Genomic DNA, 25,573 nt, shown 5'->3' on the forward strand with positions numbered 1-25,573 from the left:
TATGCTTTGATAACAAAAATAATTTTGATGTTATGTTTTCGAGATTCCCGCGATCAGTGCTATATAATCTTTGTCATTATGTTACAAAATGACATGATACCATCGTTTTCTATGACTTCGGATAACATCACTGGGTTGTATTCTTCGAGAACGGCAAGTTTCACCGTATGAAATAAACAGAACCGACTCGATATTTTAAGATTCCGGAAACAACACCGAAGAAGGAACATATTTAAGGTTTCCGCGGGCGATCGTCAGAATTCCTCCTTAAATTATTTTAAAAACGTCAAATTCTAGCGACTGCTACCAGGGTCTGCATTCAGGCAATATTTTATAATGTTTACACCAGCGAAATAGATATAAATTGTCGATGGAAAGATAAAGCATTTCCAATCTAATCTAATTAATTGCTTATAACCCTTGTCTATTGCCTGAAAAGTCATTTGCCGAAAATATAATCCATGTCAGTGTTATCAAAAGGGTGCATCACAAAAATCGTCAACACGTTTGATGAATTTGAATTGTTCATTCGAAAACTTAAAGGATTTATCAAGGATTGTTGACATACATAACAGCCATGATGTAAACACTGAGTCCGCTATCAAGGGTTGTTGACATACATAACAGCCATGATGTAAACAATGAGTCCGCTATCAAGCGTTATTGACATACATAACAGCCATGATGTAAACAATGAGTTCGCTATCGAGGGTTGTTGACATATATAACAGCCATGATGTAAACAACGAGTCCGCTATCAAGCGTTATTGACATACATAACAGCCATGATGTAAACAATGAGTCCGCTATCAAGGGTTGTTGACATACATAACAGCCATAATGTAAACAATGAGTCCGCTATCAAGGGTTGTTGACATACATAACAGCCATGATGTAAACAATGAGTCCGCTATCATGGGTTGTTGACATACATAACAGCCAATATGTAAACAATGAGTCCGCTATCAAGGGTTGTTGACATACATAACAGCCATGATGTAAGCAATGAGTCCGCTATCAAAAGTTGTTGACATACATATCAGTCATGATGTAAACAATGAGTCCGCTATCAAGGGTTGTTGACATATATAACAGCCATGATGTAAGCAATGAGTCCGCTATCAAAAGTTGTTGACATACATAACAGCCATGATGTAAACAATGAGTCCGCTATCAAGCGTTATTGACATACATAACAGCCATGATGTAAACAATGAGTTCGCTATCGAGGGTTGTTGACATATATAACAGCCATGATGTAAACAATGAGTCCGCTATCAAGCGTTATTGACATACATAACAGCCATGATGTAAACAATGAGTCCGCTATCAAGGGTTGTTGACATATATAACAGCCATAATGTAAACAATGAGTCCGCTATCAAGGGTTGTTGACATACATAACAGCCATGATGTAAACAATGAGTCCGCTATCATGGGTTGTTGACATACATAACAGCCATGATGTAAACAATGAGTCCGCTATCAAGGGTTGTTGACATACATAACAGCCATGATGTAAACAATGAGTCCGCTATCATGGGTTGTTGACATACATAACAGCCATGATGTAAACAATGAGTCCGCTATCAAGGGTTGTTGACATATATAACAGCCATGATGTAAGCAATGAGTCCGCTATCAAAAGTTGTTGACATACATATCAGTCATGATGTAAACAATGAGTCCGCTATCAAGGGTTGTTGACATATATAACAGCCATAATGTAAACAATGAGTCCGCTATCAAAGGTTGTTGACATACATAACAGCCATGATGTAAACAATGAGTCCGCTATCATGGGTTGTTGACATACATAACAGCCATGATGTAAACAATGAGTCCGCTATCAAGGGTTGTTGACATACATAACAGCCATGATGTAAACAAAGAGTCCGATATATGGATAGTGTTGCCTGTATATGATAAGTTACACAATACAATCTCCATGGTTAAAATATCAAGAACATTTTGTCACACTGAAGCGTGGAAAAACATATGGATGAGATCACAGGGATTCGGCACGAATCCCCGACCCACGGTCCATATATGTGTATTATAGTGATAAGGACTTAACTCATAAGAAGGAAATATTGGGCCTATACTATATATGTTTTCAATGATTTTTTTATATTCCAGGGGTTGCTGTCTGCATTCAGTTCTTCGTAACACATACATTAACTTGAAGAAAACTGTTTTATCTTTCCAATGAGTGTTTCACCCCGAATGAACGAGATTGATCAAGTAGACACCAAGTTATAATCTGATGATAATAATTATTCGGAAATAGATGTAGAAATGGCTAGGCAGACAATTCCCTGTTCGGTTGAATTATTGGTCTCTAATGTGTACCTCAACAACTATGCCGAAATCGCAAAATCTACGATTATGGTGGTATACAGTACCTATGACCTTGTGGTGGTATACAGTACCTATGACCTTGTGGTGGTATACAGTACTTATGACCTTGTGCTGGTATACAGTGCTGATGACCTTGTGGTGGTATACAGTATCTATGACCTTGTGGTGGTATACAGTACTTATGACCTTGTGGTGGTATACAGTACCTATGACCTTGTGGTGGTATACAGTACTTATGACCTTGTGGTGGTATACAGTATCTATGACCTTGTGGTGGTATACAGTACCTATGACCTTGTGGTGGTATACAGTACTTATGACCTTGTGGTGGTATACAGTACTTATGACCTTGTAGTGGTATACAGTACTTATGACCTTGTGCTGGTATACAGTACCTATGACCTTGTGGTGGTATACAGTACATATGACCTTGTGGTGGTATACAGTTGCTATGACCTTGTGTTGGTATACAGTACATATGACCTTGTGGTGGTATACAGTACATATGACCTTGTGGTGGTATACAGTACATATGACCTTGTGGTGGTATACAGTGCTGATGACCTTGTGTTGGTATACACTACCTATGACCTTGTGGTGGGACACAGTACATATGACCTTGTGGTGGTATACAGTACATATGACCTTGTGGTGGTATACAGTTGCTATGACCTTGTGGTGGTATACAGTACCTATTACCTTGTGGTGGTATACAGTACATATGACCTTGTGGTGGTACACAGTTGCTATGACCTTGTGTTGGTATATAGTACCTATGACCTTGTGGTGGGACACAGTACCCATGACCTTGTCCACACAGCATGTCCTTTGATGTTGTCATGTTACGTATGTTGTAGTATCTCCACATTTGTAAACCATAATGTAACCTTTATGTCGTCGATCACCATGGAGTACCGCGTACTTGGTCTAGGCCCGGATCCTAAAACCCAATGTATGATTTTAATGAGTAATTTATATCTCAGAATAAAAAATCAAACTTTAATTTCAAATTTTCTTTAAAGATCTATTTCAAAGTTTTTAAAGTCTCACACTTTGAATGAATTCACCCTCGTTGACACTATTATATATGAACCGTGGGTCGGAAATCCGGGCCAAATCCCTACGGATAACATGGTGTTCTTAATGAGTGTTTATTGTCGGGAATAGATTTTCTTCAACTACCTAATGGACAATATTTAGATTTTGAACTAATTCAGTTTTAAATTCTGTATTTTGTTCCCGAACGGTTTAAACTCCCTAGCATAAGAAGGATGAGAATTGCCATACCAATGATTTCCGAGCTATAAGTTTAAGTTGTCTTGGTAAATTGTATACGTCATACTGAATTGTCGATTGCTCAAATGGAGTGAATCCTATGTCATAATATCTGATACCAAATCCGGATTACAACAATTGATGTTTTTTATTTTATTTTATTTTTGTTTATAACTTATAATACACGCTTACTTATAATTATACGACTCTATAAATCACGTATGTTGTAGTCTCCATGGCCACTACCGGTCCTTTCCACACGGAAAGTACAGAATGACAATCACGATGGTAACACACTCAGAAAAACAGAGCATAATATTTTCTTCTGGAAAATTAAAAACATGCAATATGTTAAGCAATCTTATCAAAATTCGAAGTTCAAATTAACTCCACAGCTAATTTGAACTTCGATATTTTTTTTATTAGATTCGCTTTATCGCCTTATCAACAGCCCGGGTCATTTTGAGTCTCTGGTAGTAGTCGGTGACTACCTCACTGAAAAAAGATACGGGAGGTCGCAAGTCATCCTGAGATCTTACGGTAAAGTGTCTCGGCCAAGGACACAACCACGTTAGCACTGACTGGTCCGTTTCTCCCTGAGAAACACAAACCACAACTGGTAGTGATCGTCGTGGATGTCAAATTGCCGTGTACATGTTATGAAATTTCAATATGGTTGCAGTATAAAAGCGCCATTTAATATTCCCAATATTTGTGCACCTTCATGGACACTATCTTTATTTTTCCTATTTTGCCTTCAGATGGCTCTAGCAATGTCACTTCAGGTACCGATGGATTTTATCTCATTATCAAATATTTACAATTTTAACTTCGCTTAAAGACATGCTGAATCGTTCTTTGCGAGTTGTCTCCCTTGTCACGATCACATCAAAATATCGATACCCCGTCCATAGCAACAAGTATTCAAGACGCGAGCGGTCGACTCATTAAATAGTACAATATTCACCTCGCGTTTTAAATCATTCCGCGTGAAAGCATCAATTCAATTTCCCATCAGGGAAAAATGCTATATCGTGTCGATTTTTTTTCTGCGAGATATTAAATCGATGCCATTTGCTTTGAACTACCTATAACACATCAGTTCTGTTTATTATTAGAGTTCACTGTACATACACCGGTCGTGACCAGTGATCAGCGATCACCTCTGTCAGAGTAATGGGATCGTCCGGGTTTTAATCAGGTATTTAAAGGTACATTGGTAGGTATAAGCCTACCTGAATATACAGGTGTTAAAAGTTGTACCACTACCTGTACAAAGTCTACCTGGGGTATTTTGAAAAGTAAATGTAAATATCAACCGGAGACCTATAGGGTTGTGTACTCTTGGGTTGGTGGCATAATTCTGATATTTTGTGATCTGACCAGTGGGATATATGGAAAATTATTTTACGAGTGATATTATGTCTTCAAGTCTGAACCACACGACACGAGGATAATGTGACAAATATCCACGGTAGGAGGTGTATATATTATATATACGTATATTATATGTTGGAGATTGTGTTTCTATGTGTACTGAATTTGTTCTAGGCTTAAGATATTCTTCAATGTTCCGTGGTGCTGTTTGATATCACATTGATTTGGCGGTGGAATGCACATTATAACACGAACTGGATAAAGTATTACATATTGCGTCGGACTGTAGGGCACTGAATCGAGTATTCAATATTGTGTCGTATCTTAGAATGATACTATAGTATACCGCATTGTGGTATTGGTTTGCTGTTGGGGAACACGAGAGAAATATTTGTTGAAATGTTGTGAACCATCACGGTGGGACGTATACAGAAAGAGACAAAAATGGGGTCAGGAGGAAGTAAAAAAGAGGAAAACAAACAAACAACTCCATCGAAAAAGTCAACGACAAAAACGTTGATGACAAACACTGAAAATGATAACAGAACAACTTCGTTTCAGAAACAAAATTCCGTGAACGAAATTCAATATCCTAACAACAATAGGACACAATTTGACAATAACCAAACATTTCAAAATAACAATGTCCAGAAATCTGTGATGTCACCTCGATCACAGAGGAACAAAAACGAAGATATTGACGATGTTTTAAATCTGGATTCCGAATGGACCTCCAAGAACACACGACAGGAAGTGTACCCTTCAACCATGTCAGATCGGGGAGGGGGTCGACGAGAGGAATCCCGAAATGCTTATAACAGACAAATAAATAATAGCAGAGTGATTGAAGACTACCCGGAAACATACGCCCAAAGAAATGCCAGGGAGCAATATAAACGGACAGACCTTCTTAGACAGAAAACAATATACAGAGATCCAAAGGAATGGGACCCAGACGAACCAAAGGTATCGTATGTAATTTGGTTTAGAGATATGGCCGCTGTAGGCAGTTAGTTTATCCTGAGATTAGGAAGATTGAGAACAAACGTAGAGTACAAAATACGACCGGTTTAGTCAGGCAGCTTACAACAGGAACATAGGAATCAAGAGGAGAGAAAGGTAGATTATCATAAATAATGATATGGCCGCTGTAGGCGAACAAACGTAGAGTACAAAACATGGTCACAATGTATGGCCGGTTTAGTCAGGCAGCTTAAACAGGAATCAGTAGGAATGTGGACAAGAGTAGAGAAAGGTAGATTATCATTAATAATACGGTTTCGAGATATGGCCGCTGTAGGCAGGTAGCTTATAAAAAATGTCAGAAAGGAATTAAAATGGAACAGGCGGCAAAGTTAGATAACAAAATATGATCCAGGGATATGGCTACTTAGACAAAGACAATAGATGTAGATTTTCGGACTGAAGATAAATGGAGAAAAGCAGAGGTCATATGGGTATGATGCATAGGACTTTGTCTAGTTAAACAGGATTCTAGGTATCTAGACAGAAGCAAAGAGAAAATGAAACTTACAGGGTAACGGTATACGATCACTGTTAGAGAAAAATATAGGATTTAGACATCATATTGGAATAGTTCTTAGATTTGTGGACAGAGTCAAGGAATAAACAGAGAGGTAAATAGATAAAGGTATAGTCAGTGATGCTAACTAGAAAGTTAGCCAGTAGTTGTATCAGCTGATGCTTAAACGTTACGAAGTTTACGGTTTTAATACAAAATAATACTCAAAATGTTGATATTTCTAATGGATTTCTATCAGATGCACCCTTTTAGAGAGATAAAATTGTTTGTTTATCAGATTTGTAGCAACAGCAACTTAGTCAATACAAGACCTTAGCGAACAAAGACATGTACACAGCTCTCTTTTCACAGATGGTTAGCTGCAACAACAGCTTCCTGGGGCGAATAGTCTGAAGGGTACAAACGTCGATTTATCAATTATGCGTTATACAGAGAGTTTGCTCCGAGTCATAAAAGATGTGGGATCTATGTACATAAACAACAAGCTTATTAGATTTGCTTTAGAATATCGTTCCATTCGTGTAAAGTCTAGTTAGCTTACCGTCAGAACTTTTGATATACAAAGAACAAGTCAGTTCGATTTGTTATGCACTCTTTGTCCATTCGTGTAAAGTCTAGTTAGCTTACCGTCAGAACACTTTCACACAAGGGGTATCAGACATAAACTGAATCTCGTTATTGTCTGTAACTTAAGTATTTTTTACGTTTTATTGTGTAACATCTGATCAAGGAAAGTTATGTTTCATGACAAAATGCATTATCTGGTTGCATTCAACATCGACATTCGGAAGTTAGGGGTGGTGGATATCGTACATTTCTTGCATGAAATAAAAATGAAAAACAAAAAAACAAAAAAAAAAAAAAAAAAACAGAAAACAAAATCTTATTTAGAGATGATAACGACAATATCAATGTTACACAGCATTTGTACAGCACACAATTCAAAACCAACAGAGTATCTTGAATGTTGTTGGTTAGCTTTCATTTGCTGTGCTTAACATCTCGTTAACGAATATCCCTAGATCTATTTACGGTGTGACATGATAAACTCTGCGGCTATAAATAAGACTTCGGTTACTGACGTATGTAAATGCAGCCATGGAAACTCGTTTCACTTCTATATATATATTTATATATATTTCTGACAAACATATGATGAAATTAGACAATGTTTATTTAATAAATCATTGATGATTCTAAAAACGGACATTTTTTGTTTTTGACATTTGTTTTTTTTATCGTTATATTGGAAGATTTGAGTTGACGCACAGATTGTGATGTATCCAATTAACGTTGTGATCAATTATGCTATATCAAAGGTCAAAGGTCACGGTCAAGGTCACATGGTCAAACACTTTGGTACTACGAGAAAGGTCATGTCACAAGAAACATACATGCCAAATATAGAAGTCCTACCTCTTACATTGCAAGGTTAAAGTTGACAACAGACAAACAGACACCACAAAAATGATATGTTTCCCTCGCATCTTTTATGCTCCCGGATCGAAAGATCCAAGGGCATAAAAAAACAAAACCAGAAGCATACTTAAAACAAACGGAACGAAATAGCGAATTTACCAATACTAAATAGAAGGTTATGTGCTCTGGTTAAACATTATACTACATTACATGTGGCACCCGTCACGATGTTTGTAATAAGACAGAAATAGGATATGTTCAGGCCACCACGATCTGAAATCCAATAGATCTGCTGTCAAAAACGAATCTAGATCCTAGTCTGTGTGAAAACTGAGAAAGATCCCCCGGAGTCTTAATGAATATTACAGATCATCAGTGAAACAAATAGGACCAGTTCCATTTGGAACAATACCGTGAATATGTGTTATTTAAACCTTCGAGCTCGTCAAAATGGATTACTGTGCATTACCGTCTTTACAACGTCTTAAATTTTAAATGTTGAGGGATACGTTAACACATGTATACTACAGCTAGGCGTATGTATAGAATAAACTCGAGCAAAGTATAACGTCCTTTAGACAAATAGGTATAGGCTAGACTTCTGCCAATAACTGTGTTGGATTTTTTAATTGGCAAAGACGTTATATTCGAATAAATAAGTGATTAACTCAAAACGCGAAGCTAGATTATGGGGTATATATATTTAGTTAAGTATAAGCGCTTTCATATGTTTATATGTAAACACGTGCCTTAGAAGACTTTTAGCTAAGAGCTACACGATGAAAAACCATTTCTCGTTTTGCATTCATACAAACATCTTGTATCTCTATTTTCGATACCACATTCCTTTTAATTCTAGTACATGTATAAACATGGAAACTAATAAAGAAATTTACTTTTGCTTCGATTCGTGCTCCACATAGATTTTTTTGTGGCACCAGAGCTGTGATATATCCATTAATCTATCGATTGAGGATACGATGATATTTCAAGATTTCTTGGGTGTGTTTGTCGCCTTGTGAACAGTCAAGGTCATTTTGAGACAGGATATCCTAGTTGTAGCTGGTGAATTCCTCACTGAATAACATACGGGAGGACATTTGCATGTTGTCAGTATCAGACACAACAACGCCAACTAAAACCGATCATTATTTCAGCCTCTTGACAAACCGCCGCGGGTAGGGAGTGTCGAACCACTGACCGGGTAGGGAGTGTCGAACCACTGACCGGGTAGGGAGTGTCGAACCAATGACCGGGTAGGGAGTGTCGAACCACTGACTGGGTAGGGAGTGTCGAACCACTGATAGGGTAGGGAGTGACAACCACTGACCGGGTAGGGAGTGTCGAACACTGACAGGGTAGGGAGTGCCGAACCACTGATAGGGTAGGGAGTGTCGAACCACTGACAGGGTAGGGAGTGACAAACCACTGACCGGGTAGGGCGTGTCTAACCAATGATAGGGTAGGGAGTGTCGAACCATTGACCGGGTAGGGAGTGTCGAATCACTAACAACTGACCGGGTTGAGAGTGTCGAACCACTGACCGGGTAGGGAGTGTCGAACCATTGACCGGGTAGGGAGGGTAGGGAGTGTCGAACCATTGACCGGGTAGGGAGTATCGAACCACTGCCCAAACTATCGTGACCCCCATTTTGCCAGGAATAACGAGAGTAATTATCATGGAAATTATTACACTTAAATTCGAAATACAGAAATGCATTTTGTAGGCGATTTACGTCATATTAAAACTTAAGGTGGGGAGGGGCTCATTTCTATGCACATTATCCTAGTTTTTAATTTTGAACAATTAGAAATGTTTATGCTTTAAAATGTGCAGGTTTCTCATTATCAATTGTTTGTTTTGTTTTGTTTTTTGTTATTCAAATTTTAGATGAAAATATATGTACATATTTATATCAATTTAAAGTAAGGTATCAGATCCAACACTGAATTCCTAATTTCAGAGGTATTTATTTCCGTAGGACAACATAGATCACACCGGTTGTTAACCTGTGCAATGTATACGTGTTACATATTCTACCCTTCTTGTGTATATAAAGTATATTACATGTGTGTGACGTCTAATGTAAGGCTGTATTGTGTAAACTTACAATACTTTTGTGAACTGGTATGTTAGCCTCCTTTAGACAGAAGTAAATGCTATTGAGGTGAAACAAAAGACACATTCTCAAAAAAGGCCCTACACAAGATTAAAACAGGGTAGAGTAGTCGGTATATGTACATATTTTTAAAGGAATGAACCGTACAGTGTTGATACAAGAACGCGACCATTGTCTAAAGTACGGTATTGTAATGTAAATCTGACAATTGACCCATGTCAAATATTTTTTAGGGTACACATGAGTCGTTAGTGTTTCGGATGCATGTGAAATAGTTGTGAAAAAATGTTAACTACAATTAACGATAAAAAGGGGGTATTTTAAATAACCTATCGAACCTGTTGAAATAATGTGTAGTGTTTTTTTATATAGTGACTGGATAACAAATAACGTCCACAAAAGAAATAGGAAATCTCAAAAATATCTAAAAATCAAGCAGCTGTCAATCAAATGAAAGATCGATGGAATCAGGAGAAAAATGTGGGAAAAAGGGCGGTCTAACAAATGTCATTCAGTACAAGAATTAATCGAAGTGTTCTGAACAGGATTTCTGTGTTGCTATGTATTTAAACAATGCAAAGTTCTTGATGTGAGAATTGCCATAGCGACTACATAACCTTAAGATAGAATATTCATCATGTTATTGGACTTCGATACAACATATAATATCGAGATTCCGATAGTAGAGAGCTTGGCTATTGTATGCTTGTTTGATTTTTTTTCATTTCTTACAAATACTATAACATGTTTTACAGTGAAATCATATAAATCCCCTGGGACTCGATTTTCTTGTGTTTTCAACAAATAGCTGATTTGTGGACATTTAATTTCATGGCTAAATATAGCTCGATGAATCAACTGATGTTACCTAGAACAGTTCATTGACATATGAATTCTTGGGTTAGGGTTAGGGTTAGGGTTAAGTTTCCACGAAAATAAATCCCCCAATAAAATTAATATTCCATATTATCAGTAGGTTCTTCTTTTCACTATTTTCAAGAATGATATATAACCGTGAATTATCGATAAAATGATGAAAAAATAAACTGAGAAAGTAAAGAGTCCGTATAATGATTTTACACGAAAAATAGCCCAGTTTTGGTATTTAACCATCAGAAAAATTCACATTTGCAGTAAGTGTTTTGTGAATATTACATTTTTTTCTTGTTTTTTTCCCCATAAAGATAAACTGTGGTGTATTATATTATTTCTATTACAAAACATGTTATGTAATCCGTTGGGTGTGGCGAGATATATGTAATGATAGCGACAGTGAAAAAAGAATGATTGTACATCGGCCAAATCCGACCTCGATCAGAAATGGAAATTTACAATATATACTTGTTAACTCAATAACCAATAGCTATCGAGCGGATTCTCGACTGATTTATTTTGATCGATAAATTGATTAATTCTAGAGTGGATAACGTATATATGGTTTAAATATAGGGCCGTCAGGTTAAAACTCATTAGTTTCACCTTAAAACTGTTTAATGTATCGGTTTTATTCCGATACAACTTTTGTCCGGTCCATTAGCTTTCACTCAGGTTTATAAGGTAAATCCTTTCACCAAAACCTAAGTAATTTTTTTAAAAAAAAAAATGTTAGATTTTGCTGATATGAAATTTAATTTTTTTTTTGTAAAATGAAATTTATGAAAAAAAATCTTAGGATTAACGTATCTCACCGACTAGGTTTCATTCACTTTTGCAATATACACCACTAACGAGTATTATAAGGACGAAACAGCTGTATGATGTAGTATCACTGACGAGTACTATAAGGACGAAACAGGTGTATGATGTAGCATCACCTCCTGACAAAACAGGTTTCATTCACTTATGCAATAAACACCACTAACGAGACAGCTGTATGATGTAGCATCACTAACGAGTCCTAGAATGACGAAACAGATGTATGATGTAGTATCACTGACGAGTACTATAAGGACGAAACAGTTGTATGATGTAGTATCACTGACGAGTACTATAAGGACGAAACAGGTGTATGATGTAGCATCACTGACGAGTCCTAGAATGACGAAACAGTTGTATGATGTAACACCGCTGTCGAGTACTATAAGGACGAAACAGTTGTATGATGTAGCATCACCGACGAGTACCATAAGGACGAAACAGCTGTATGATGTAGCATCACTGACGAGTCCTAGAATGACGAAACAGCTGTATGATGTAGTATCACTGACGAGTACTATAAGGACGAAACAGATGTGTGATGTAGAATCACTGACAAGTACTATAAGGACGAAACAGATGTATGATGTAGTATCACTGATGATTCCTAGAATGCTAAAACAGTTGTATGATGTAGCATCACTGACGAGTTCTAGAAGGACGAAACAGCTGTATGATGTAGCATCACTGACGAGCACTATAAGGACGAAACAGATGTATGATGTAGTATCACTGACGAGTACTATAAGGACGAAACAGTTGTATGATGTAGTATAATGCATTGATTCTAATATATCCACTTCTAGGTTAATATTGAAATGTGGTATTCACTTGTGTATTTTTTACAATCTTTAAATATCGATGAAATTATACCAGGAAAGGAATTCACAAACTAAAAGTAGTTGGAAAGAGTAACACACAATTAAGACAGATCTACAGGGAATTATTATCAGCTATAACAACTGAATTCTTATGATTACAATCTTTTTAAAACCTGAATTTTATACAATTCCATCAGCGTCAGCCTGAGAGTGCTACACAGAAAACATTTAAATATTTTAACATAAAACTCTAGTCTATTGGTTTCATCAGTAAGCTAACATTAATTTTACATATACATTTCTACGGAGCTGTGTCGGTTACAACTACCAAACCAAGACTGTAGTAAATACACCTTTATTATTCATTAAACTTTAACTCCTTTCATGGTAAGTGACGTCAATACGTAAACATACGTTTGATGTCATGGTGTCCGATGTAAATAGAGTAGATTTTAAGTAAAGGTTCTCGAGACCTGTAACGGACTCAAACCTGTATAAAACACCAACAATAACACATATATGCTTTTAACCATTTGTAATAATTTCTGTATATTAATGGTGAGTCTAGATTTTCCTTCTTCCTCCTCCAAACCATTAAAACATAAGATAATCGATTCCTCATGTTCTGTTAACCGCATCAATTGTTGTTATAAAGAACAAGTAAAACAATTTGTTTTAGACCCCTACCAATAGATTGTACAAAAGAAACAGAAGTGAATAACAGATTTCGATACAAAAATCAACAAGAAAATATATTAACATAATCTTAAACAAAAGAAAGATTTCACACAGACTCCTGAAAACGTACAAGGAGAATAAGATCAGGTGTTCCGGAGGAGTAAGCTTCTCCCTTATTTAATAGACTTACAAACATATTTACAGACGTTTACAAATAACACTTGTTGCATGCACCAACGTATTAGTTGATTGTTAATGGTATGTAAAAAGAATACCCATTTATCATTAAGTATAGAAACTACTTTGAAAGTAAATGAAATTTGTATGAGAAATAAAAGCTTTGAGTCTTTTTGTAAAAAAGATTTCAAGAATCATATTTTGAGTTTTAAATTAAGTGATGATAGCTGAATGAATGTCTTGTCAGATGGACAGGCTTAATGCAATATATCTGTTGAATAACGGACACGATAGTCTGAATGGACAGCACGGCGTTGGTCTGAAGTCTGAATGGAACAGGAGAAGAAAATGCTTCATGTAAAATAGGCATTACAAAGCAACATCTATATTTTAGGCCAGAGTTTGAGCTATGTACATACGTTAACTAGACCTCAGCACACCTTGTAAACATACTTACGTTTCCTAATTACCGTCACTGATATCATAATGATCTGCGATAAACCGACTCTTTAAAGTGACACGAGATTATCTCCATGTCCTATTTATAATATCCTAAGGTGACGTGTTCAAGTTTTTGAAAATTATTTCAAATAAAACAATTCCAACACTACTAGTCATTTTTCTCAAACGTTTTCTTTCATATCATTATACCTAAAGCAGCAGCTTTGACAACTCAAAATATTACAATATTGGGACCTGTTCACTGATATTTATTTAGATAGAAATAAAAATGATATAGCAGATGGGTCTATCTTAGGCAGTCATTCCTAAATGGGCACGGAATTAACACCCGTTTTACGTTTCAATGTATATTTTTTTTTTCAAAATGATCAAGATGCTTGTTTCAGAAATCATTTTTATGACAGTATGTATATATACATAGGTCGAGTATCCTTATGGATACACAAGTATCTTCGTGTAAAGCGAGGTAGATAAAAATGAAGACTAAAGTTTGCAGTGGGGGCCATTGTCGCCTTTTAGTTGTCAGGGGGTCAAGAATTTGTATATTATTTGTTGGTAGGTGTGTGGGCCGACACACCTGTGTGAAAACATAGGTCAGGTAAATCTATCACTTTATTGTAGATACAAGGATATAACGAGGTCAAAAGGTTGACAGAATTGTGACTTGAAGTGATGTAATTTGTCATGTTTAATAGGTAGATTTGATGGCTTGTAAAGCATTGTTGATGGGGGTTGGTTTATCCCAAGCCTTTGCTGTCATAGGGAAAACGCCCATTATGTGAACGTTATGTTGTTAAAGAGCTATATTACAAGTCTATATAAGCACTGGAAAGAGAGGAGAATTATGTAAAAAAAATAAAACATTCTAAAAATAGCTACAAATAAAATATCCTTTAAATATTTATGTAGCATTTTGTCTCAGCTTTTTAACTGCCTTGTGATTTAATGTGCTAACGTTGTATTTTGATATATCAATATTTCCAGCGACTTCGTCTTGTCAATTTCGTGATGAGAAAATGGTAATAAAATCACGGAGATAAATCAAAATACAGGTTCAAATCTATGATACTAAACTTACCTTTATACTGATTTATCGTGCAAATAACTTTTAAATCTATGACAGCACTACAAGTATTCCATTCCGCAAGTCACCGGGGCTAACATATTTGGCTTGTTTACACAGGTATCCAGTTGATAAGGATCTAAAATTGTCAATACACGGTTTGCATAATATTTAAAACTAAAAGGTTCACATTAGTGATTTGATTAGATTAAATTTTTTCACAGATAAAAAAGATAATGCAATAATGTAGAAAAAGAAAACACGACACAGTTCTGTAGATTATCACCTTAGTTTTTTTTTTATTAATTACAGCATTATATAAACAGATTTACAGCAGTTCGTAACACTAAGTAGTCAGTAATGATAAAGGCTACTGAGTGTAAGTCATTGTGTTGAGAAAAGTTCAAGTAAGGTTTAGGAAGGCCATTGTAACGAGTCATATACCAGGATAAGTTAAAACAAAGCTAGTTTTCAGAATAGGCAGGGTCCGGATTTCATTGGTTATAACTACTATTATGTTCAGAGCGAACATATTAAACAATAGATTCAGAAAAGACTCAGATCTGGCTGAGTAAACGTCCGTTTTGGAAGAGTTCTCTTACATTATGAAGTGAATAATTTGGTCAATTTAAGGTATCCTCTAGAGGAGTGATGTCAGACTGAGTGAGCAATTTCTGCTGTGATGCTTTCATATCGTTATTTCAGAATCTACAATTTATGCAAATGTTTGTGTTATGTCTCATAAATAATATGTTACCTTTAAAGTTTTAAAGTATTTTTATCATACGAAAACAACACAAGAATAGTATATATATAGTATCAGTATACCATTAAATTGCGTCATCATTTTACAAAAAAAAAAAAAAAAAAAATGCATTTGTGTAGATTTTCCTAATGGTGATTTCAGTATATTGAATTTCGTTTTACAAATATTTGTCACATCGCATTTGTTGCTAGTATACTCATGAACTGACCATGCTTTTTCTCATTTCATTATAGCCAGCAGAAGAGAGTCAGGTAGACCACATTTTTTTCAAATACATTTATCTTCATTCTGTACACATGATAACTGCAATGTTTCTCTATGTAAAATGACGGATTCACGACACACGATCTTAACAGAATACTAACGATGTTAAGATTTTAGAGCGTTGGAAATCTTTGAATCAAACTATAGATTATATTACACCTATCATAAGATAGCATGTTCATTCCCTCATATATGTGACCAATGAAATTATCATCGTTTCTTCCTTTCTGTAAAAGTTGTTATTTTCGAGAAGATACGATTTTCGAGAAATCAATAAAATTGCAAAAGATTCTATAAACGTATTTATTTTGGTGAAATCAAATTTGAGCGCAATATAAGTTTTGAACAAATAAGCACAATGTTTTACTCCAGTATAAACTGCAATGTGTTTAATGATATCTCAGCGCAATATCGTTAACGCTAAAGTAAGACAATGGCTAAATATATACAATAACAGCAAATCTCTATGAAAATGATAAAGATAGAGAATACCATAGCCCGTTTCATCATTTCCTTATTTCTTCAAATGTGTTGTTGAACAACGAAAATTTTTACCTTCGAGAAAAAACAACCTTTACAGTATTCATTACAAATTCTCAATTATAATCATAACCTATCATGTTTTCTTTTTACATTCAGAGCGACGAGGAACTCGCACAGGTATTCATATGACTGTCATTCCCATTTCTATTTACGTGTATATGTTATATGTGAAAGATTTCCCTCACAATCACTTTCATTTATATCATTATATCATTATTACAATAGCAAGACTTTAATAAAGAGATGTCATTTTGAAAGATAGTGTCTTAAGGAACCTCGCACTGAAAATTCACATTTTATTCACTTACTGCTAATCCTTCTATCACCTATCTGCCATTTCACCTCGTTGGGATAAAAATGTATCGACTCGTGTGCCAAGTCTTACAGATGCCAGTTATTTATGCGGCTATGAAGCCATATTATCGAACTTATACTGCCGTAAATCATGTTTCTTTGTGGGGCTCGAATTTCGTGAGTTATTTTGTAAGCTTCTGAATTTTGTTGAAAAATTGTACCCAGAAAATAATTTCTGCTTCAAAAATGTGATTAATAATTTAACATTTGAATAACTCGTGGATATTTGTAGAGTAGGAGTACCCAAGGAATGAAAATAAAGCCCTAATGGAAATTAATGATTTTAATGTAACTGAAGTGTGGAGCTATAATGTAAGGTTCGAAAAACTAGATTTATCATTTTTGATAACCTTATAAATAAAAAATTTAAAGTAAATAAGATAAGATGGAAACGTTAATCTCAGATTCAAAGAAGTGATAAATATTTTTACAATTTTGTCCATCCAATAGTTTATCATCGTTTTCAACATTTATGAATGATAAATTCTCTACCAATCGTTTGAAATCCTGTAATTCAATTTTCAAAATAATGAGTATTTTCTTTTCAATATAGAATGAGTCTATCGTATGTTTGTTGTTTATTGTAGTACAATTTCTAACACAAGAAAAAGAATTATTGACATCTATCGTATAAATAGTTTATCGAATTAAATGGAAACTAATTAATATAATGAATATACGATTGATTCGCTGCCAGATTTGGTCTCGTGCAGAAATGGACGCTTTTATTTTCTTCCTTGTTTGTTCTTCCGCACGTGTTCTCCATCAAACATGTATTTTATTAATATATTTCGCAAAATATAGTTTTTCTTTTAAACATTAAAATCGTTAAAGTAAATATACCAAAATACCTGAAACCACGTATTGATATAGGTGTTGTATTTGAGCTACCTTATTGCAGACTTAGGTGGATGTCCTAAATTGTCGTTCAGATTTAGAACTAACGCTTTAGGTGAATTTATAGGACACAAAAATAGACTATGGTTTGTGTTAACTGTAATATTTATTGACCTTCTCGGTGCCATTTTCATAAAAATAATATATTCAAGCATTTTCGTTATTTGATTACACAATATTTTTATAGATTGGCGATGTGATACGTCATAAACTGGACCTTTCCTGCCGTGTCGCATTTCCAAATTAGTCTTTGAACATAACAATTATCGTTGCCTATATTCCAACATAGACACAGAACTAGCGTAGTGAATTTTTTTAGAATCTATATAGAAAAAATTCATTTGAACTTCTTACATGTCACATGATGAAATAAGATTAAGTTTACTTACCGATGTTGGTTGTAGGGTTTAAATATTATTTACTTTGGAAAACACCTCAGTTCCTTGTTTTTCATTCTCATTTCATTGTTGATGTTGTCAGGCAATTTTGATATGAGTATCAGTATTACATTTGATATCATATTTAGCATATTTATAATCCCCAACGAATGTATCCATCTTGGAATTAATCTATAAGTTCGTGTATGTCAAGTGATTTGTCACAAGACCCTTGATATTGTGTAACTCTTTGTTTAAAGTTCATCTAAATACTTCGTTTTTATATTTCTATTTTTATACTTACTTTTTCGTGTCGTGTTCCAATACATATAAACATCTGTCTTCAAACTCAAAATTCGCGAAACGAAATGAAATTCTGAACGATAGAAAGATTTACATGGTGGACCTTGGCAAGGTTAGACCAGGAGTTCCGGAACAATAAACGTTTTTGGTTTTGCTTCATCGACGACACACGGCATGTAAACATTTATTTAATTGCACTCGGCAAGTAAATGTACAGTTGTAAATCTACTTGAATAGTCCTATTGTAAAGAACGATCAGTAGTTCATAGTCCTTTTTTGTGTTTTGGTACCCCTGTCATAAGATCGAACAAAGACAATTATGACCTCGCCACTATTATTTTTAATTTTTCCTCAAAAATGCTAAAACTTAGCTCAAATATATTTTGAAATCATAAACTATATATTCGAAGGAAATGTGTCTGTGTACCTTGGTCATGCAGATAAAGTATTATATATATATAAAGTATAATAAATTATAACATTATACATGTGTATTTTATTGCTACGATGTATCAACACTTCTCAGAAAAAAGTTTTCTGCACTGTATGTAACTTCTGCGGTCGCTTATAATGGATCATAAATCGAGCTTTCTGTATACATGTATACCAAGTAATGATTTCGCCTCCAGGTTTTGATAATACGTGTACTGAATTCTGGGTTAAGTTGACAGAGATATGTAAGTCATCTAGTACAGCAATACTTTCTGTACTACAGACTAGTTTCTACAAAAGGCAATATCTAGGTCCACAGTCTGTCAATATCAATATTGACAGGAGGAGTTCCTCTTTAGAGACTTCGGTCATTCCAATAGTAAGAGGTTCACAAAGGGTTTTATGATTAAAGTTCACTTGAAAATTAATTTCAAAATCTAATCACTTATTAATGAGCATTTAGGCGTGAAAAAGGAATTCGATGTTTATTACTTGTATTATTTAAAAAAGCATTAAAACGAACGCTGATCAACTATTGTTAAAATACAGTACATTTCAGTATTTAATAATGAAATACAAATGTATATCTAAAATCAAATATATCTAGTATATCATTTCAAATAACTTTGTGAAACTGCTAACATTTAATTTTGCAATTATGATCACTTAGTATTTCTCAATATTCCTTATCAGGCAAGTTCATTCTATGGTATGTATAAAACATTTATCGGCCTGTAAGATCAAAGCTTGTTCAAAACGTCGAACTACAATGTTCATCTCGCGTTTTAGTAGACAAAATGAACATTCTGAGCATCTAGTCGCTTAAGTGAAGGTAGATCGTCACGAGCAGTTCATTGTACAGTCTGGACTTGTTGGCTGAGAGTGTGCGACAATCAGAGAATCAAAATCTGTCACACTGTTCAAACAAAAATAATCGTATTTCAGATAAATCTTTATTGCAACGTTGAGCAAATAATATGAGTATCGATCAACCAGGGGTCTAACGATTTAGCTCCTGTGTTTTGACATATTGAAATATATTTACATACCATCTGAAATTTACTGTTCAAATATAGCTTAAGGAAGGTAGCAAATAGCAAATTCCAATTCAAATTTAGACACGATGCAAACCCTATCGTATACCTGTTCCGTCCATCTAAGACTCGTCAGGGATGCTAGGGGTCGGGACAGCGTAAATCGAGAGAACGAGCAAGGGAAATAGATTTTGGGAAACTTTACTTATATGCAATAATTCTATAAATTTCAATACTTGATAAAGAAATCGTGTCCATACAATTTGGATATATATTGCACACGTAGTGTACCTCAACTGGAAATGATATAGACTTCTGAGTACTAGTATATCACTTTCATTCGAAGTGAATGATGATGATGATGATGATGATGATGATGATGATGATGATGATGATGATGATGATGATTTAGTTTTTGCTCCTGTTGTCTCTCTCTAACCATCGCACTAAGTTCTGATTGTTGAAACGCGCCCTTACTTTAACAAAATCTAATTGTTGATGCGTAAGAATTCAAACCTGAAAAAAACTTATTAATTAAACACCTAATCATATTCTTGCATCGATTCTGCGTAAGAGTCAATGCATTTACAACGATCGATTTAGCCCGTAGTGTTTTACAACTATAGCGCTATACTGACTATTTTGTTTTTTATGTTTCAGCAGGAAACAGGAGAATTCGATGTTTCGAAGTTTAAAGCAGCGAATAAAGCAGCCCCTGTAAGTACAACTGGTAATATTTACACAAATGTAGCACTTAATTTTAAAACAAAACGGTCCCTTGTAATTACCCCTAATAACATCTACCAAACTAGCATTTTATATAATCAGATAATGAAGATGATAAATAGCCTAAAACTTTCTACAGGAGAAAATGTAACATTACGGCCCTGAGACATGGGAAGAGATCGACTGTTCTATACAAGATCTATTGATTCATTCGATATATCAAATGACAAGACATGCTCTTCTACATCAACCGCTTTTCTCGCTCTTTGCCTACCACGAACTCAACATAGATAACTTTCCACTAAGCTGTAAAATAAGCTTGATGATTTCAATTTCTTATTGTGAATTTGCCATTTCTGGATTACAACATTCCTGTATCCCCAATTTTTTTTGTCTACATGTCGCAGTTGATTCGATATCCAAGGGTCTCTTCTCATTATCACGATTTAAGTGCTAGAAGTCGTCAACAAACGGACAGTTGCAGGTCGATGAAAGTTATTGGGGAATTTTACGGTCGTCATTGTAATCTAATTGAGGCATATTCTATTTCTTTTTGCGATACCAAGCTAGACACAATTGATGTTGTTTAGGTTGCCTGTTGGTTCCATTGTTGTGTAACTGGCTCTCGTTTGAGAACATGGCATTAATTACTCGGATTGACCAAGATTTGCATGCCGGTATCGTCTATGAAGCAGAAGACGCTTACTCTTCCGGAACACCTGGTTTTATTCTCATTGTAATTTTTTCAGGAGTCTCCGTGTGAAATGTATTTCCTCTTCATCAGATTTGGGCTTGTTTATTGAATTTGAGTTTAGATTATGATCACGTTGACATGTTGGTGTTGTCTTGTTAGTTTCTTTTACTATATTTATGATATGGCTTATCAACAACAATACATATGGAACTATTGAATGGACTTTCTTGTTGAAATATGGTCTACGAATCATAAGTCCATCATCCAATGGTCTTGTAGATAATTTAGCCTTACTCCCTTCCGACAGCTGTGTATGGACTTGATTTGGAGATGACCGACTATATTTAGTCAGTGAAATCGTTGTTAACATGCATATGACATATTGAAAGGAATTTGAAAATACAATCAATGGTGTCAATCACAAAATGTCCTATCGTTCATAGGAAAGTAAAGCAACTCAGTGTCAAAATAGATAGAAAGGCAGCTACAGCTTATTTGAACAAACGAGGATGTTTTTTTATTGAATAAAATTTATTTTCTTTTATCAGCCACCGAGAAGAGATATCTTTGATATGACACCAGGTAAGTTGAAAACAATCACTGTGTACATGTACCTTCACATTTCTATCACTGAAGATCGAGAAATCTTAAAGTCAATATGGTTTATGTTTAGTGAAAAGAACGAGATTTCAGTATTGTCAAAATGTTTGAGCTGAACGAAAGTGTACAATAATGCATTTTGTCATAAATGATAAAGAGAAACTATTAAATGATGGCATCATTTGATTGTGAAAGTGACGTCATACAATGGATGTTGTCATGAATAAATTTAAAAGCAGAGTAAGAAATACATTCAACAGATAACACCGAAATCAAACTTCTTTTTCATCTCGCTTCTCGTTATTTGAGTGAATATTTGAGGGGAGAGGAGGGGGCATTTTTCTACACCATTAACCCCATAATCCTCATCTAGACAATGTTCGATTCTAGACTGTGACATACTATTGCCACAATATTGAAATATGAATGTGGTCATTGTTTTCTCGTAATGTAATGTGGAATATCAAATTGGTATTGGTAGCATAATCTAGTAGCTACTTACACACAAACTGTTTCATCGAATTGAATAAGAAAACATGTATATTGTTTCATCTAATCTTTTCGATACCTCGTTTAATGATTCTTCCATTACACAATCAAGAGCTGATAGTTTATTGATTTTGTCTTGAAAAATTGTTTACCGTGGACAATGTGTGAAAGCTTTGTTTATGTGAATACAACAGCTTTCGTCTTAAAAATATGGATTCGGGAAAAGAATCTTATTTTCAAATTATTTCACGTCCTTTTCATTAATTTTTAATATCGAAGTTTTACAAATCCTGTTTTGTTTAGAATGAAGATGTAAGAATATTTAGTACATATACACAACAAGTAAAGCTTAACATGCCTTAAACAAGCTGGTGTTGTGTATTCTTGAGGAAGTCAATTGTTATATACATGCCAATTTGGATCGGACGTACCAGAGCTGTGCATAATTAATAGAAGTCGGCTAGTGGTAAAGTATCAGAGAAATGTGAATAACAATGATATCTCGTTTCTCATCAATAATACACCACCTGAACTGGTCGTAGTAACAGCACTTAATCAATAATGACAAACAGAGAGTGAATGGTGGACCATGCATTCTAAAAGCATGGATAAGAAATTCTTAGCTGACTTTACAATAATAGTCATCATCGGACGTTACATTGTATTTGTGTTTTATGAAATGCACACGTAAAACGTATATTATATATGTGCATAACAAAATGCTCACATACATATTTTGTATATATTTTAAATACTGCACCAAAGTATTTTTACATGTGCAGAGTAAATATTGCACTGTTATATAATGTTTTGAATGTGTACAGTAAATAATGCAATATGTGCTTAAAATTTTGGATATGTGTATATTTAGTAAATGGTTTGCACGCGTACGCGCTATTTTAATATGGATATTATATATTGCATGCGTACGTGATATTTTCATATGGATATTAGATATTGCAAGCGAACATGATATTTTAATACGTGGACATTGGATATTGCACGCGAACATGATATTTTAATACGTGGACATTAGATATTGCACGCGAACATGATAATTCCATGTATACCGTACAACTGATATTATTTTGCTGCGTACAAATTTAGACATTTAGTGTCGAAACCGGAATTTTGCCAAAAAAGAGCGAGGCTTAAAATTGTATTTTACAACTCAGTGCTCATCCTTAATTCTTATCGCGAAAATAAGATTAAAAAAAGGGCGCATGAAGTTCAAAAATTGCTTTGTTAGGTGTCAATCTAATTTTTTTAATCCAGAAATGTTTACGAGATATCTAAACTTTAGACTATTTCAGACTCGTTTCCTAAATTTTCCATAAAATCAAAACACATTTCATATCATAGATTTATCTAACGGATTTACCGATCGGGATAGTGATCTTTATGCTTATATATATCAACAGCGCCTTAATTTTGCCATGTTTGCCTATAGCACCAAAGAAACGTCCATATATCGGAAATCTATAGATGTCCTTTTTTGCCAAGAAAAATAAATAAAGTTTGTTCATCTGATTCAATACACAGATCCATATACATCCCGGCAGAACTATGATGACATGCATGACCCAGATTCGTATTATGAACAAAGTCGTCAATCTAAACCCAGGTACGTTACAAACTCTTTACCTTTACTTCCGTGTTTTTACAGTACTGGAATGGAGTGTGTATTTAATGTTCTATGTATAAAAAGTGTCAGAGAAAGATATATAACATTGTACCATTCATAAATGGGAATACCTATCAAACAGTGTAGTGATTAATTGGTTCCTTGTGAAAACGTACAAATTTACTATATGCAGATAAATTTATCAACATAATCGAAAAAATCATTAACATTTTTGTATGATAAAATTTAAAGATAATATACCTGTAAGGACTTATCTCCTTTTACTTATTATTCCAATTAAATCAATTGCGATCCTGTTAATGTTATTAGTCAAGTTTTTGAGATCTGAGATATTGAAATTACATAACATTTAATTAATCATCAGAACACGCCAGGGAAAAATGGAAAGAAATTTATTTGTGTTTTTTTTTTTTTATCCATTTCATTATCATTATTAACGAAATCGAGTAATAATAGTGCTTGTCATTCAATGTTTTTTTTCTTGTAATTTAGGACAACGCCAACTTATGACAAAACGGAGGAAGACCTAATGGCAGACATAGAGAAAATCTTCTGATGAAGCAATGTACTGGCAGACAATTCATTCTAGTGAAAAGGCATTATCGTATTATTGTGTAAACAATATACATGTAGGCAGTGGTCCAGCGGCTGATCCAGTGAAGATGTCCTCGAATCAGGAAACGATACTTGTTAATTTCGGAACAATATCATTTAACATGAAACCACTGTGATGTCCCTACGATGGATATATTGTACTAAAGGACTTTTATATGTTCACTGCGCTTTAAAACAACAACCAGTGGTGTAAACTTACTACTCACATCTAATGTTCAAGGTTTGTTTCCAAGTTGATGTACAAAATGAATCAGCTTTCGAAAAACAGATGGATGTTTTCGAGATGTAATACATGATTTAATGACAGGCCACTTCTTATACGATAAGACTAAATACACCAGAATAGGTCCAGTTATCACGTTTTGGAAGAGGACGTAATTTACGATTGAGATCGTGTAATCTTTTTAAGTTTTACTGGGTACCTGTCGACAGAGTAATATTTACTATCGGCGAACTCCTGGATCTGGTACGATGGTGTAATATTCCTGTCTCAGAGGCTTTGTCACTTGGTACACTTTGAAATATAATGAATTTAAGCAGCTTTGCACATGTTTTAAAACAATATTTAAACATTCATGTGTAATAACATACCATTGAATTGTCATAAACAAATACATGTCGAACATGTGACCATTACCTAACAGAATGGAGGATAGAAAAAGCCAATTGATGCCAAATAATTTATGATATATTTATTCTTTGCTGTCGACTGTTATTTAAACAATGTTTTGAATTGTGTTGTATAGGACGATACGTTAGAGATATATGATTTTGATTGATGTGTGGCCCTGTGCTACTCATTTAGAGAAAGAGATCAGTAGATTTTAAGATATTTTAACAGGT

The 25,573-nt window shown here is 34.6% G+C and overlaps 1 protein-coding gene across 1 annotated transcript; it reads left to right on the forward strand.

Annotated features, from left to right (window-relative positions):
* The first annotated feature begins 5,457 nt into the window (after positions 1 to 5,457).
* On the forward strand, positions 5,458 to 24,671 carry LOC132565303 (uncharacterized). Its single transcript, XM_060229942.1, has 7 exons — positions 5,458 to 5,979; positions 15,991 to 16,008; positions 16,661 to 16,681; positions 20,622 to 20,678; positions 21,930 to 21,963; positions 24,013 to 24,094; positions 24,608 to 24,671. The coding sequence occupies exons 1-7, from the start codon at positions 5,458 to 5,460 to the stop codon at positions 24,669 to 24,671; spliced, it is 798 nt and encodes a 265-aa protein (XP_060085925.1).
* Positions 24,672 to 25,573: the final 902 nt, after the last annotated feature.

This window comes from Ylistrum balloti, unplaced genomic scaffold, assembly GCF_031769215.1.
Source record: "Ylistrum balloti isolate Yb309-2 unplaced genomic scaffold, AGI_CSIRO_Ybal_v1 Utg369712, whole genome shotgun sequence".
Classification (NCBI taxonomy): Eukaryota; Metazoa; Mollusca; class Bivalvia; order Pectinida; family Pectinidae; genus Ylistrum; species Ylistrum balloti.

What these genes read in the sequence shown, in the direction of transcription:
- LOC132565303 (XM_060229942.1), top strand. Translation starts at nt 5,458, where the DNA reads ATGGGGTCAGGAGGAAGTAAAAAAGAGGAAAACAAACAAACAACTCCA. An exon ending in CAGCGAATAAAGCAGCCCCT is followed by an intron (nt 20,679 to 21,929) that starts GTAAGTACAACT and finishes TTCTTTTATCAG; the next exon opens with CCACCGAGAAGAGATATCTT. An exon ending in AGTCGTCAATCTAAACCCAG is followed by an intron (nt 24,095 to 24,607) that starts GTACGTTACAAA and finishes CTTGTAATTTAG; the next exon opens with GACAACGCCAACTTATGACA.